This window comes from Notolepis coatsorum (genome assembly GCF_963971535.1).
Source record: "Notolepis coatsorum genome assembly, chromosome: 17".
NCBI lineage: Eukaryota > Metazoa > Chordata > Actinopteri > Aulopiformes > Paralepididae > Notolepis > Notolepis coatsorum.
In genome coordinates this window covers 19835930-19851108 of record NC_140181.1, presented here as the reverse complement: position 1 = coordinate 19851108, position 15179 = coordinate 19835930, and the positions used below count along the sequence as shown (strand labels likewise).

Here is a 15179-nt window from a genome sequence, read left to right as displayed (position 1 = left end):
AATCAGAGTTTTTTTTAGCTTGGTCTTTTTCTAGCTCCCAGCCCCGTTCACATGCTGCCCACCCTTTCCTCTCAGAGATTGGGGAGCCTGTCTGGTAGTAGTAGTATGCTCTCAGTCACTGAGGGTGATATACAGTAAGATGCTGTCTGGTACCAGTATGCTCTTAGCCAATGAGGACCTTGTCAACACTACACAAGGATTCAATGTCCCCGATGACATCACTGGTGGTCATATTCACTCATCTACTCTCAAAATAAAACAACATTGCTTTTCGGTGAAGAGCCCCTTTAATTTTTTTAATTGACTATTTCTGTATATTTTTGGCTGTATATTTAATATTTTAGAATGTATATACATATCAGAATCTATTATATCCCAGACCGTATTTTATTCATGACTTTTTGTTTTTTGACCTAAATGTTTACCGTTTACTGTGAGCAATCTGTAGTGCTGAATTTCCCTCGGGATAAATAAAGTATTTCTATTCTAAGCTAGCTTAAAATAGCTCAACTTTGGAGCACAATCCATCCCCTTTGCCGGTACGTGACTAGAACCTTTGGATTCCTCAAGATCTCTAGTTTCCCATGATACCAGTATATCCACATTAGCTATATATCCAGTATATCCACATTAGCTATATATCCAGTATCTTCACATTAGCTATATATCCAGTATCTTCACATTAGCTATATAATATCCAGTATATTATCCACATTAGCTATATATCCAGTATCTTCACATTAGCTATATATCCAGTATATTCACATTAGCTATATATTAGGGGTGGGCAATATGACGATATTAAATAAATATCGGGTACAGTTCATTAACAGTTCATTTGAGTGCCGTTCATGTAGATCTACGGTTCTGTCATCCGATCGTTGAGTGCCGTTCACGACGTAGATCTACGTTTCTGTCACGGTATTTATTTTATTATCTATATCCATTCATAATTCAGCAAGACCTTGTGCATACTGTTCTGAGTGTGTCTAAGCTGGCAGACGGAATTATACCGCCCTCTAACGCCTTCGGCCAGTAATGCACCCGGTTAGAAATGGGTTCGTTTATTTTCTATACCGAGCTGCGGCATGGGGGCGGGTCCGGCAAAACACACGCTTATAGGGATGGCTTGGACAACTGACCCCGCCCGCCCGTTGAAGAGCAATGTCCAATAACGTCGGAGGGACGATCGCTGTGGATAACTGGAATGGCGATGAGATTATTGGATTCTTTTTTTTGCATTACTTCAGAGACCAGGTAAGGACACTATATATGAAAGCTTGCGTTGCGTTTATTTCTACTGCGATTGAAGCTATATGTGTTTATGTGTCTGGCTGTTCTGCCGTTGGGATGCAGGAGGGGGGAGGGGGGGGGGGGTCTAAACCACATTGCAAAAACGCTGTTTGTGTATTTTCCCTGGAATTGCTCAGAAGCGGCCAGACTATGTTCATATTCAAAACGGTATCAAACGGAAATGTACGGATGAAAAAATTATCTGTTTTTGGCACGTTGACCAGATGTGGCTCAATGAGACTCGACGGCATTATTAGACCCATAGCGATACTATAAAATATAGGTTTAGTTCTACAAACTACAACTACGTTTACATGGGTTTAATGGGCGGCACGGAAGTGGTCACTTCCCGGAAGGAGCGTGGCACTCAATGTGTTAACGTTTTAAAACATATCGTGGACATCGTGATGTTTTGCACAAACCCTCATCCATACAGTATATATGTGTGTATTTTTGGCTAAAGTGGATAGAAAAAAACAGTACTGTGCAAGTCTTAGGCACCCAAGAGTTTTTATATAAATTGTCTTAGATGTTAATACATTTGTTTCTGTATTAGTGTGTCAGTAGACTACTCTTTTAAATTTACTTTTCATTTAATAATTTTTAAAAGCATCTTCATGGTTTAATGCAGACATATGTTGCAGGGACTATTATAATATATTATATATTATATATATATAATATAATAATCATCATATTTGTGTGAACGTATCCATCAAAGGGTTAAATCAAGCCTTTTTAAGTGCTTTAGAGGAAATGTCAAAATATTGCGATATATATTGTGTATCGTGATGGAGCCAAAAGATTTCGTGATATCATTTAGAGGCCATATTGCCCAGCCCTACTATATATCCAGTATATTCACACTAAGAATTAGCCCGCTAGAGCCCTTTAAAAACAGCCAACTGGCGGGATGTCGGTAGGAAACACGCAGATATTATTCCTGTTATATTATTCTATTATATATGTACCTCCCCTACCAGTTATGCTGCCATGAACACACTTTAATTTCCCCAAGGGGATTAATAAAAGAACACTGGACACCTACGTATATATCGTTGATAAACCAGCCAATAATATGGTGGTCGGATGCTAGTCGACATCTAATGAGGACCTTGACATATGAGGATATTGGTAGGCATGGCATCATGATGATACTAGGAATAGCAGCCTCTGGTTTCTCCCAGTAGAGCAGCAAGCTTGACGTGTCGACAGCAGCACTATGCTTCCCGGACCGCCAGCGCACCCACGAGACACCAATTTGAGGAGTGAAGACGAAGCCGAGAGATGCACTCGCTGCTGGTGAGAACTGCATCTAACTATCAGTCTGTCCATCTATAGTATCAGTCTATCATTTCTTTTAATGAACCTTTATTTAACCAGGCGGGTCGATTAAGAACATATTCTTATTTACGATTTACGATGCGAGAGGACAAAAGGTCCTTGTGAGAGGACAAAAGGTCCCGGCAATAGGACAAAAGGGCCTGGTGAGAGGACAAAAGGTCCCGGCAATAGGACAAAAGGTCCCGGCGAGAGGACAAAAGGACCTGGCGAGAGGACAAAAGGTCCCGGCGAGAGGACAAAAGGTCCCGGCGAGAGGACAAAAGGTCCCGGCGAGAGGACAAGAGGGCCTGGTGAGAGGACAAAAGGTCCCGGTGAGAGGACAAAAGGTCCTGGTGAGAGGTCCTGGTGAGAGGACAAAAGGGCCTGGCGAGAGGACAAAAGGTCCTGGTGAGAGGACAAAAGGTCCCGGCGAGAGGACAAGAGGGCCTGGTGAGAGGACAAGAGGTCCTGGTGAGAGGACAAAGGGACCTGGTGAGAGGACAAAAGGTCCTGGTGAGAGGACAAGAGGTCCTGGTGAGAGGACAAAGGGACCTGGTGAGAGGACAAAAGGTCCTGGTGAGAGGACAAGAGGTCCTGGTGAGAGGACAAAAGGTCCTGGTGAAAGGTCCTGGTGAGAGGACAAAAGGTCCTGGTGAGAGGACAAGAGGTCCTGGTGAGAGGACAAAGGGACCTGGTGAGAGGACAAAAGGTCCTGGTGAGAAGACAAAGGGACCTGGTGAGAGGACAAAGGGACCTGGTGAGAGGACAAGAGGACCTGGTGAGAGGACAAGAGGACCTGGTGAGAGGACAAAAGGACCTGGTGAGAGGACAAAAGGACCTGGTGAGAGGACAAAAGGTCCTGGTGAGAGGACAAGAGGACCTGGTGAGAGGACAAAAGGACCTGGTGAGAGGACAAAAGGACCTGGTGAGAGGACAAAAGGACCTGGCAAGGGGACAAAAGGACCTGGTGAGAGGACAAAAGGTCCTGGTGAGAAGACAAAGGGACCTGGTGAGAGGACAAAAGGACCTGGTGAGAGGACAAAAGGACCTGGTGAGAGGACAAGAGGACCTGGTGAGAGGACAAGAGGACCTGGTGAGAGGACAAGAGGACCTGGTGAGAGGACAAAAGGACCTGGTGAGAGGACAAAAGGACCTGGTGAGAGGACAAAAGGTCCTGGTGAGAAGACAAAGGGACCTGGTGAGAGGACAAAAGGACCTGGTGAGAGGACAAAAGGACCTGGTGAGAGGACAAGAGGACCTGGTGAGAGGACAAGAGGACCTGGTGAGAGGACAAAAGGACCTGGTGAGAGGACAAAAGGACCTGGTGAGAGGACAAAAGGACCTGGTGAGAGGACAAAAGGACCTGGTGAGAGGACAAAAGGTCCTGGTGAGAGGACAAGAGGACCTGGTGAGAGGACAAGAGGACCTGGTGAGAGGACAAGAGGACCTGGTGAGAGGACAAGAGGACCTGGTGAGAGGACAAGAGGACCTGGTGAGAGGACAAGAGGACCTGGTGAGAGGACAAGAGGACCTGGTGAGGACAAAGGGACCTGGCAAGGGGACAAAAGGGCCTCTCGAAGGGTAACGGGGACAAATCAAATAAAATAGAAAAGAGACAGACGATAAACATCACAGAGGTAAGAAATAATTAAAAACACACATCAAACAACTAAATAAAATTACAAGGTATGTAAGACATGAAGCAGAATGGACAATGGTGTGTGTAACAACTCTCACAGCTCTGGTGTTAAAGGGAGTAGATAACAAAACACAAACAGGTGCATCAAATAAGGAGGGGTCAGACCAAGGAGGGTTTGGGATCCATCTATCTAGATCTACCGTAATTCCTCTAATAGTGACCGGTATTAAGGCGAGACACTACAGGTGAATAGGGTAAAGAAATTAACTAATAGATATCACAATGAAACTTCCCCAGTTGATTACTTATATTAAGACAAGACTTTTTTGTATTACAAGTTTTCTGAAATTGTATGTTTAAATATGCAAATGAGGCATGCTCTACTTAAATATGCAATAATTTGCATATAATTCCAGGACAGAAATCTGAACATTGGATAAAGCCATTTTCAAAATTATAGTTTCATTTTGTTGACATATTAGAGCCAAAGGTTATTACAGAGGGGATTTTGGATATCTCTTTTTATCACTCCATAAATCAGAAAATACTCCATTCAGTCCATTTTTATGGTAAAATTCCATATTTCGCCATGTTTTTAGTAATAAAATGTGATATAAATCAGGGTATGAATGCGATATCAACAAACCCTTCTGTAAATACCTTCAGAACATAGATATGAATATAACTGGAAGGTTTGGTGTATGTGAGTGTTACTGAAGTGGAGATTTCTGGCTCAGAGTATGAGGAAAAACTCTTAAAACTCATTTTTGGGAAAACGCCTTCAAAGTTCTGTATTGTAAAATGCCATACTTTTTTTTTTGAAACAGATATTTACAAACACAATACCTAATCAAACCATTAGTAATAGACAACCTAAACACATGCCTGATAACTGAATAATAATAATAATGATGTTATTGAACTGAACAGAACTACACACAGGCTACAAACAGTGTAGTACAGTGTAGTACCCCCTAATAGGCAACAAATATTTGAATAGATATCACTATGAAACTTTCCCAGTTTGTTATGTACATATAAACTAAGAAAAAATATATTGCAAGTTTTCAGAATTTTATGTTTATATATGCAAATTCCCCATTAAATATGTGCACATTTATGGATGCAATAAGGCAAAATGAAGTAAAATAAACAACTAAATGTGTGTTATTGACGTTTTATTGTCACTAGTTTCATAGAAGACATGTTTAGGAAGCAAAATATAACAAAATCTCAAAATCAACAAAAAAAGTATATTTGCCTATTCACCTGCAGTGTCTCCCCTTAAATTACAAACCGGGTCTCTATTAATGGCCGGGTGCGCTCTTGAGCTAAGCAATTATAAGCCGACCTCCTAATACAAGCCGGGTTACTAATATACTGAGCTGCATACTGAGCTGCTAAGGTAAAGTTACTTGATTTCACTTTGAAAACGTTGAAATGACCAGTGACCACCTGTAATTGCACTGTTTACTATTTCATACAGTACTTGGTTTCAATAAATGAACCCAGTACATTTTACTGGGTTCAAACAGACACAAAATGTTGATTTATTCATTATGATCAGTTTGAAAATTAGAAATATAGGCCTCTCTCTTATACATGCCTCCTCCTAATAAAAGCCTGGTACCCGCTACAGTTTAAGCAAATACAAGCCCGGGTCACTATTAGAGGAATTACGGTATCTTATATTATGTGCTTATATTTTGGAATCAGCCATCGTTATGTGAAGCCAGCCTATACTGTATGTACAAAACACTTTTTTTTTTATATATATATATATATATATATATATATATATATATATATACTTAACTTTTTTTAAATGACGATTCTGACAGTTATTTTGTATGTTACAAGACACCTTCAGGTTTAAGTCAAGCACTTTCATATATGTTATGTTTAAGTTTAAGTCAAGCACTTTGATATGTTATGCTGTCTGTTTAACTCATTCAGAGCCACGCCCTTATGACCATATTAGGGCTAGCGTGCCAGCACTGAAGTCAATGGGAGGACGGGGAAATTTGCGAACGCTTAAACTATATCTTAAATTATGTAGGAAACGGATTGTTTTTTCATTGGTACATTTCCGTTTTATACCGTTTTGAATACGAGAATAGTTTTGGAGATGTCTAGTAATTCCAGAGAAATTCCGCGATAATAGCTCTTTAGTGGAATACACAAAACACGTTGTAATTTCTCAGCTGATTTATGAATAGTTTTCAATTAAACGCTAGATTATCGATAGTATATGTGTACTTAATACTTATGCACGCTAGAGAAGCGGGCTGAAAAATCGATTATCCATGCCGTGGTCAGCGCTCATGTTACACACACACACTGCGATGGCGGAGAAAAACACATCTGATTAACCCAATACTGGTAAAATAGAGTCCTTACCTCACATCAGATGTTCTGCAAAAAGATTAATCCAATTCCTGATCACCATTCCAAATATTGATCGCGTTTATTGATCCAACGTTATAGTCCAAAACACATAATCAACACTGCTCCCAGCCTCCCCAGTGAATGTGGTAACAGCTACTGCTTGCCCGAGAAGGGAAACCCCGGGGCCGGAGTTTTTTTCTGAGCTCAGACCCATTCCCAATGGTAACGTCAGGCTGGATGGATGAAAAATGAATGGATATTGCTAATAAAAGAAATAACGATTAAAAACTAGTTTTCTCTGGTTTTCTCTGGTCTTGGCACTCAACGCATGGCGAGTTAACCCGACTAATCTCGTGGTTGGCACTTAAGAGTGCAATAAATGATTTTATTGAAAAAATAAGAATCGTGTGAGAGAATCATGATCTCAATTCTTGGAGAGAAAAATCGTGATTCACATTTGAGCAAGAATCGCCCCCAGCCCTATTCATCCCCATCTTGGTTTGGATCCTAATGAGCCGCGAAGAGCCGCGAAGAGCCGCGAAGAGCAGCTCTATCGGCCGTGGAGTCCGACCACAGGAGCCGGTCTGCAGCGCGACGCTGTCAGGTTGCAATTCATTGAGATGGAAATCATTTTAAGGACTCAAGTCGTTTAAAATGTCCAATCGGGTCCAAGGGGGTCTAGGCCGCAAAAAATGTGTCAAACATTCATATCTTCTCCTCATTAGCCTGTAATGATGAACGATGGGTCAGTGAACTGAGATGTTGAGAGGATTATCAATTCAACGCTCAGCCAGATACACCGTTAGTAGCGCTTTACAGCATGTTAATCAAAGCCCATGAGGTGGGGCGCCCAAGTGGAGAACCATGTAACGCACTGCGTCGCCGGACTGGCCGTCCTTTGCCGAATGTCTCCCCCCCGCTCTGTCTCCCGTTCTTCCTCTCTCTCTCTCTCGGACTGCCCGGTAGTAAAAAGCAATAAATGCTTAAAAAAAAAAATGCTTAAAAAAAAGAAAAAAAATGCTTAAAAAAAAGAAAAAGCCCATGAGGTTGGACACACTTCAAGGTAGCACACACACACACCGGTGATACCGGTATTACTCTGTGTTCAGACATCCCCTGATGTACTGAAATTGTCAGTGCGCACAGCAGATCCATTGTATAGGTCGCAGTACAGAGTAGCTTAAGTTTCACTTTCATTTAGAGTAGATTTAACTTTGAAAGGAGGCTCTAGAGACGACACAGCAGCTTATTTCAGATTAAACCCTGCAGCAGCTGACTGGAGGAGCTCAGAGGAGCAGTCCAGACCAGCAGCAGCAGCAGCAGTATGTTTGCACTAAATAAGGCTGCAGCTACATTGATCAGTCAATAAACGGATAGAAAATTGACAGAAGGCGTTACTGTCCGTTGGTTTATTTTAAAATTGGAACATAATGTTGACTCCGTCTGTCCAACAAATCGATACTACTACTAGTGATATAAAATTGATTAAAAACAAACATAGATGGACAGATACAGTGGATCAATGTAGCTGCATAACATTAAAGATCAAAGTAAGCGCTGTACAGATAATATTGAGCTTCATTTTGTGCAACGTGTGGTGTCATGAGTTTAATAGTCATGGGAAAACACCACGCATCAACCCAAACACACACCTGCTCACCACGCATCAACCCTAACACACACACCTGCATCACCACACATCAACCCTAACACACACCTGCTCACCACACATCAACCCTAACACACACACCTGCTCACCACACATCAACCCTAACACACACACCTGCTCACCACACATCAACCCTAACACACACCTGCTCCACCACAAATCAACCCTAACACACACACCTGCTCACCACACATCAACCCTAACACACACACCTGCATCACCACACATCAACCCTAACACACACCTGCATCACCACACATCAACCCTAACACACACCTGCTCACCACACATCAACCCTAACACACACACCTGCTCCACCACACATCAACCCTAACACACACACCTGCATCACCACACACACATCAACCCTAACACACACCTGCTCACCACACATCAACCCTAACACACACACCTGCTCACCACACATCAACCCTAACACACACCTGCATCACCACACATCAACCCTAACACACACCTGCTCACCACACATCAACCCTAACACACACACCTGCATCACCACGCATCAACCCTAACACACCTGCATCACCACGCATCAACCCTAACACACACCTGCTCACCACGCATCAACCCCAACACACACCTGCATCACCACGCATCAACCCTAACACACACACCTGCATCACCACGCATCAACCCTAACACACACCTGCTCACCACGCCTCAACCCTAACACACACCTGCTCACCACGCATCAACCCTAACACACACCTGCTCACCACGCATCAACCCTAACACACACCTGCATCACCACACAACCCTAACACACACCTGCATCACCACGCATCAACCCTAACACACACCTGCATCACCACACATCAACCCTAACACACACCTGCATCACCACGCATCAACCCTAACACACACACCTGCATCACCACACATCAACCCTAACACACACCTGCTCACCACACATCAACCCTAACACACACCTGCATCACCACGCATCAACCCTAACACACACACACCTGCATCACCACACATCAACCCTAACACACACCTGCATCACCACTAGGGATGGGTACCGAATTCGGTACTTTTGAGGTACCGAACCGAAACACGTCGGTACTACCGAGTATCGAATCAAGTGAGAAACCGAAAAAAAAATTAAAAAAAATATTTTTTTATTATTTTTATTTTTTTTTACTTTTTTCTTTTCATGTCAACGTTCACACGCACAATATATGCTTACCTAGGATTTGACTTGATTCAACAACAAAGCAGTCCGGAGCAATGACAAGCCGAAAACTGTCGAAATTGTAGTTATTTGAAGTTTGGATTTTTTTTTTACGACTGAGGTAGGTAAATAAACTTTCTTGAGACTAAAGTACCGAAAAAAGGTACCGTTGGGTACCGGTATCGATTCAAATGTGAAAGGTACCCATCCCTAATCACCACACATCAACCTAGGGCTGGGCGATATGGAAAAAAATCATATCGCGATAACGATATGATAATTTTATTTTATTTCTCGATATCGATAATTATCGAATTGTTATAAGTATAAAAAAAATAAAAAATAAACATTTTTTTTTTTTTTTTTAACAACAGATGTATGTTTATTTTGCAGCAATTCTTTGTCATTGCCGCCATCTTTGAATGAATGAATGAATGAATGAATGAATGAAAACTTTATTAACAGATTGCAGAATGGGTACAGTACAGTACAGCTCAATACATACAATTGTTAAGGGGATGCAGACCAGAGAAAGACTTTCGTCTTGTTTACATCAGGGTCCCCCATTTTCAATTCATCGTAACATATATGACATACATGACATACAGATAGACAGTACTGCTCCATCTATACATTTATGACATACCAGATTTGCAATTACAGTACTGTTTGTGATACAAAAAGAGTCCAGAAAGAAAAGAGTATATACATTAGGCGTGGAAACTGTACATTGGATTGGGTAGGTGGGGGTGGGGGGGGACTGTACATTGGAGGTGGTTGGGTGGGTGGGGGGGGGGGGGGTTGGTTAGGAGTGGGGGGGGGGGGTGGGTAGGAGTGGGGGGGGGGGGGGGGTTGGGTAGGAGGGGTGGGTGGGGGACACTGTACAACTGTACAAACAACACTGTACATTGGATTATTGACAAGACCATACTTGGTAATTTACTGTACATTGGAGGGGGTTGTGTTTGGACATTTACAGGGGCCAGTTTCGGGTTGCAGTCTCCCTTAGGTGTTTTTTGAGAGTGTTTTTGAAAGTGGGTAGTGATTCACATTCCTTTACAGCTTTGGGTAGGGCGTTCCACATTGATGTGGCATAATTGCGAAACGTGTTTAGTCCCTTGTTTGAGCCGAATCTGGGTTTAACATGATTTGTGGAGCTCCCTCTGGTGTTGTGATCGTGGTATTCACTGACCTTTGTGTTACCTTTAGTGTTACATCCCCTCACACTCCAGTTCTCAGGCTGCAGCTGGTTTAAAAGCTAAAGTAAACCGGCTTCTCTGCTGGCTGTGGCTCCAGAGGAGTTGAACAGTTCTGGCTCTGCTAGTTTATTTTCGATCTTTTGGCGCTTTTTTGGTGGACAAACCACCGCACATGTGCACTGTGACTCGTGACTGGAGTCTAGTTCTGCTAGCACACATAGCCCACTGTGTACAGACGGTTTCAAAATGTATTTTAAATTAGAAGGCAAACAAAATAAATGGACAAGAGAAAAAGAAATCTGAATTTGGTCAGTATTGTCATTTGGACAAGCAAAGCCATTACTTTAAGTTGCAGGCAAGACAGACAAGTCTGTCCACTGTCTCTGGTTTGAAAACTGCCCTGTTGCAGGTAAAAAAAAAACAAAAAAAAAAAAAACAAAAAAAAAACGGTTTTTCGATTTTTTTTTATTTCGATATTCGATATTGATTATTAAAATATATCGCGATATTTATCGTTATCGTTATATCGCCCAGCCCTACATCAACCCTAACACACACACACCTGCATCACCACACATCAACCCTAACACACACCTGCATCACCACGCATCAACCCTAACACACACACCTGCTCACCACACATCAACCCTAACACACACCTGCTCACCACGCATCAACCCTAACACACACCTGCTCACCACGCATCAACCCTAACACACACACACCTGCTCACCACACATCAACCCTAACACACACCTGCATCACCACACATCAACCCTAACACACACACCTGCTCACCACACATCAACCCTAACACACACACCTGCATCACCACACATCAACCCTAACACACACCTGCATCACCACACATCAACCCTAACACACACACCTGCATCACCACGCATCAACCCTAACACACACCTGCTCACCACGCATCAACCCTAACACACACACCTGCTCACCACGCATCAACCCTAACACACACACCTGCTCACCACGCATCAACCCTAACACACACACACCTGCTCACCACGCATCAACCCTAACACACACCTGCATCACCACACATCAACCCTAACACACACACCTGCTCACCACGCATCAACCCTAACACACACACCTGCTCACCACACATCAACCCTAACACACACCTGCTCACCACACATCAACCCTAACACACACCTGCTCACCACGCATCAACCCTAACACACACCTGCTCACCACGCATCAACCCTAACACACACCTGCTCACCACGCATCAACCCTAACACACACCTGCTCACCACGCATCAACCCTAACACACACCTACATTACCACACATCAACCCTAACACACACCTGCTCACCACGCATCAACCCTAACACACACCTGCTCACCACGCATCAACCCTAACACACACCTGCTCACCACGCATCAACCCTAACACACACCTGCGGCGTCCATGAAGGCGCGGTTGAGGCGGAAGGTGAGAAGCGGCTCCTTCAGGTTCCTCAGGAAGTCCTTGAGGAGGCCCGTGATGGCATGGATGTCGTCCACCTTGCTGAGCAGAGGGACCGTCTTGCTGCGCAGGAACTTCTCCTTCAGCTCCCTCACCGTGCGCTCGGCGCCGGACAGCCGGTACAACCCGGTCTGAGGGGAGACGAGAACATCTTCATACTGGGATTCATCGCTCATCGTTTAAAAAGGTGATGGAAGCAGTGTTGTAGTCGAGTCACTAAATCTAGAGTCCAAGTGGAGTATCGAGTCCCCAGTGTTAGAGTCCAAATCATCAAGGTTGAGTCTGAGCCGACGTACAAATAAAAAAAGGTCTACATTAATCATAAATGACACAGCGGTCACGAGTTTATTTACTTTGTGACACAATTGCCAAACAAATGCCAAATGATTATGGCCTATTATAGTCCTAAATAACTGTATTTATCAATTAACAAGTCTGAGTCAGAGTCTGCATCTTCAGAGTCCGAATGCAGTCAATGCTCAAGTCCAAGTCGAGTCACAACAAGTCCTGAAAATCATCCAGGATTCGGACTCGAGTACTACAACACTGGCTGTAAGGGATATTTATTGTTGAAATAAGTGTTAAATAGCTCTACATTCCATCAGCCATCACTGATATAGAGTGTCTGGTCAGTAACAGGGGTCTCTCAGTCCCTCTGCTCTGTAGTAAATACTAAATACATGTTACGGTATCCTGTTCGCGTGAATACTTTCGGCAACCAACATGTCCTTCCGCGTTGCTCTGATTGGCTCTCCTTCGTGAATACCAGCCGCTCTACGCTCGTTCCCTACGCTGCGCATTAGGCGCCCCCCAGGTGCTCATTTACAGAGCGTACAAATATGCATGTGTTATGATACAGGAGCTAAATAGGAAGTACTTGAGGTCGTTGTTAAATACGTGTGTGTTTTAATAAACAGTATAACTGTAAAAGTAATGTTGAATTGTCGTGTCGTGGCCCTAAACTAGACAAAGAGGTTTGAAAATACGAGCGTCTTGCGAGAGCGACGGGGTTTGGCGTGTAATGACTAGCGATGAATATTATGTGTTTTAAATATGTTGCGACCGTCGGATTGTTGTTAAAAACGGAGGGATACTAGCTAAGGTGTGGGGGAGTTGGCGTATATAAGTTGATTGCTTTAAAAACGGAGAGAAATGTCATATTTACGCTGTTTAAAACGGGGTGATGGGCAAAAATCTTTGGTTTTAGGGGTTTGGCGTGTAATGACTAGCGATGAATATTATGTGTTTTAAATATGTTGCGACCGTCGGATTGTTGTTAAAAACGGAGGGATACTAGCTAAGGTGTGGGGGAGTTGGCGTATATAAGTTGATTGCTTTAAAAACTGAGAGAAATGTCGTATGTACGCTGTTTAAAACGGGGTGATGGGCGAAAATCTTTGGTTTTAGCTTAACGATAGCCATGCTAAAACGCTAGCACAACATTAGCACCTAACCTAACAACAAGCAAGTCAGCGATCTTTTTGTGAGACTAAACTCTCCACTCGGTGGCAAATTGTGTTGATGTCGGTTTTGTTTCATCAATAAATGAGGCAGAATACACAGTGACTGTATCCTTTTGTTTATTGCACTTGTTCCTGCTGCAAATGAAATCCTATGAGAGACATTAAAGATGGCGGCTTTCCGTTTTTGTGGAGAGCCTCCAACGAGTGACGCGTCTCTCTTCTGACCAATCAGTGGTCTGCAGTGTTTCACGTGACTTTTCTGGTTACCGGCGTAGGGGGAAAACGAGCGTAGAGGGCTGGCCGATCGCTGGCCAATCAGAGCAACGCGGAAGGACATGTTGGTTGCCCAAAGTATTCACGCATCCTGTTCCCACTTTATCCAATCAGGAGAGAAATCCTTAGATATTTTTTTTTTAAACTTATTTCAAGAGATCTTGCCATGCCATATTTGCTTATTGCACTGGCAGATTATTTTACTTGTTTAAAGCACATATTCTCTTAAAACAAGTTTTAATTTCCATTTTTTTCTCCAGTGTGGACTTCTCTCTACTGATTGGATAAAGTGAGAACAGCATACCAGGAAATTTATTTTGTGTTCACTGCAGAGCGGAGGGAGACCCATGTTACAGTGATAGCTGTGGGAATTTTGAGATATTATTTTAATATGTAGAACACGTATTTTAGTTATGCGACATGCACCACAAATTAAAGAAAGAACTCTCGGATCATGTCACACCTGGGACTCGTCCACAGACAATGAACCGACTTTGTTGGCCCATAAAATGTTTATCTGAGCCATTAAAGCTGAATGGACTTTCACAGGGTCAATTCCAGTTCTGATCTATTAGTAATACTATGATATAAATCTGATGTGGGTGCTATTAGTAATACTATGATATAAATCTGATGTGGGTGCCATTAGTAATACTATGATATAAATCTGATGTGGGTGCTATTAGTAATACTATGATGATATAAATCTGATGTGGGTGCTATTAGTAATACTATGATATATATCTGATGTGGGTGCTATTAGTAATACTATGATATATATCTGATGTGGGTGCTATTAGTAATACTATGATATATATCTGATGTGGGTGCTATTAGTAATACTATGATGATATAAATCTGATGTGGGTGCCATTAGTAATACTATGATATGAATCTGACGTGGGTGCTATTAGTAATACTATGATATAAATCTGACGTGGGTGCTATTAGTAATACTATGATATAAATCTGATGTGGGTGCTATTAGTAATACTATGATGATATAAATCTGATGTGGGTGCTATTAGTAATACTATGATATAAATCTGATGTGGGTGCTATTAGTAATACTATGATGATATAAATCTGATGTGGGTGCTATTAGTAATACTATGATATAAATCTGATGTGGGTGCTATTAGTAATACTATGATATAAATCTGATGTGGGTGCTATTAGTAATACTATGATATAAATCTGATGTGGGTGCTATTAGTAATACTATGATATAAATCTGA

The 15179-nt window shown here is 42.5% G+C and overlaps 1 protein-coding gene across 2 annotated transcripts in view; it reads right to left on the bottom strand.

Moving 5' to 3' along the window:
* Positions 1 to 15179, bottom strand: part of racgap1 (Rac GTPase activating protein 1) — a 52663-nt gene that overhangs the window by 15168 nt on the left and 22316 nt on the right. For both annotated transcript variants that reach the window (XM_084333960.1, XM_084333959.1), the window contains exon 12: positions 12138 to 12336. In XM_084333960.1, the coding sequence (XP_084190086.1) occupies positions 12138 to 12336 (199 nt within the window). The remainder of the gene's footprint in view (positions 1 to 12137; positions 12337 to 15179) is intronic.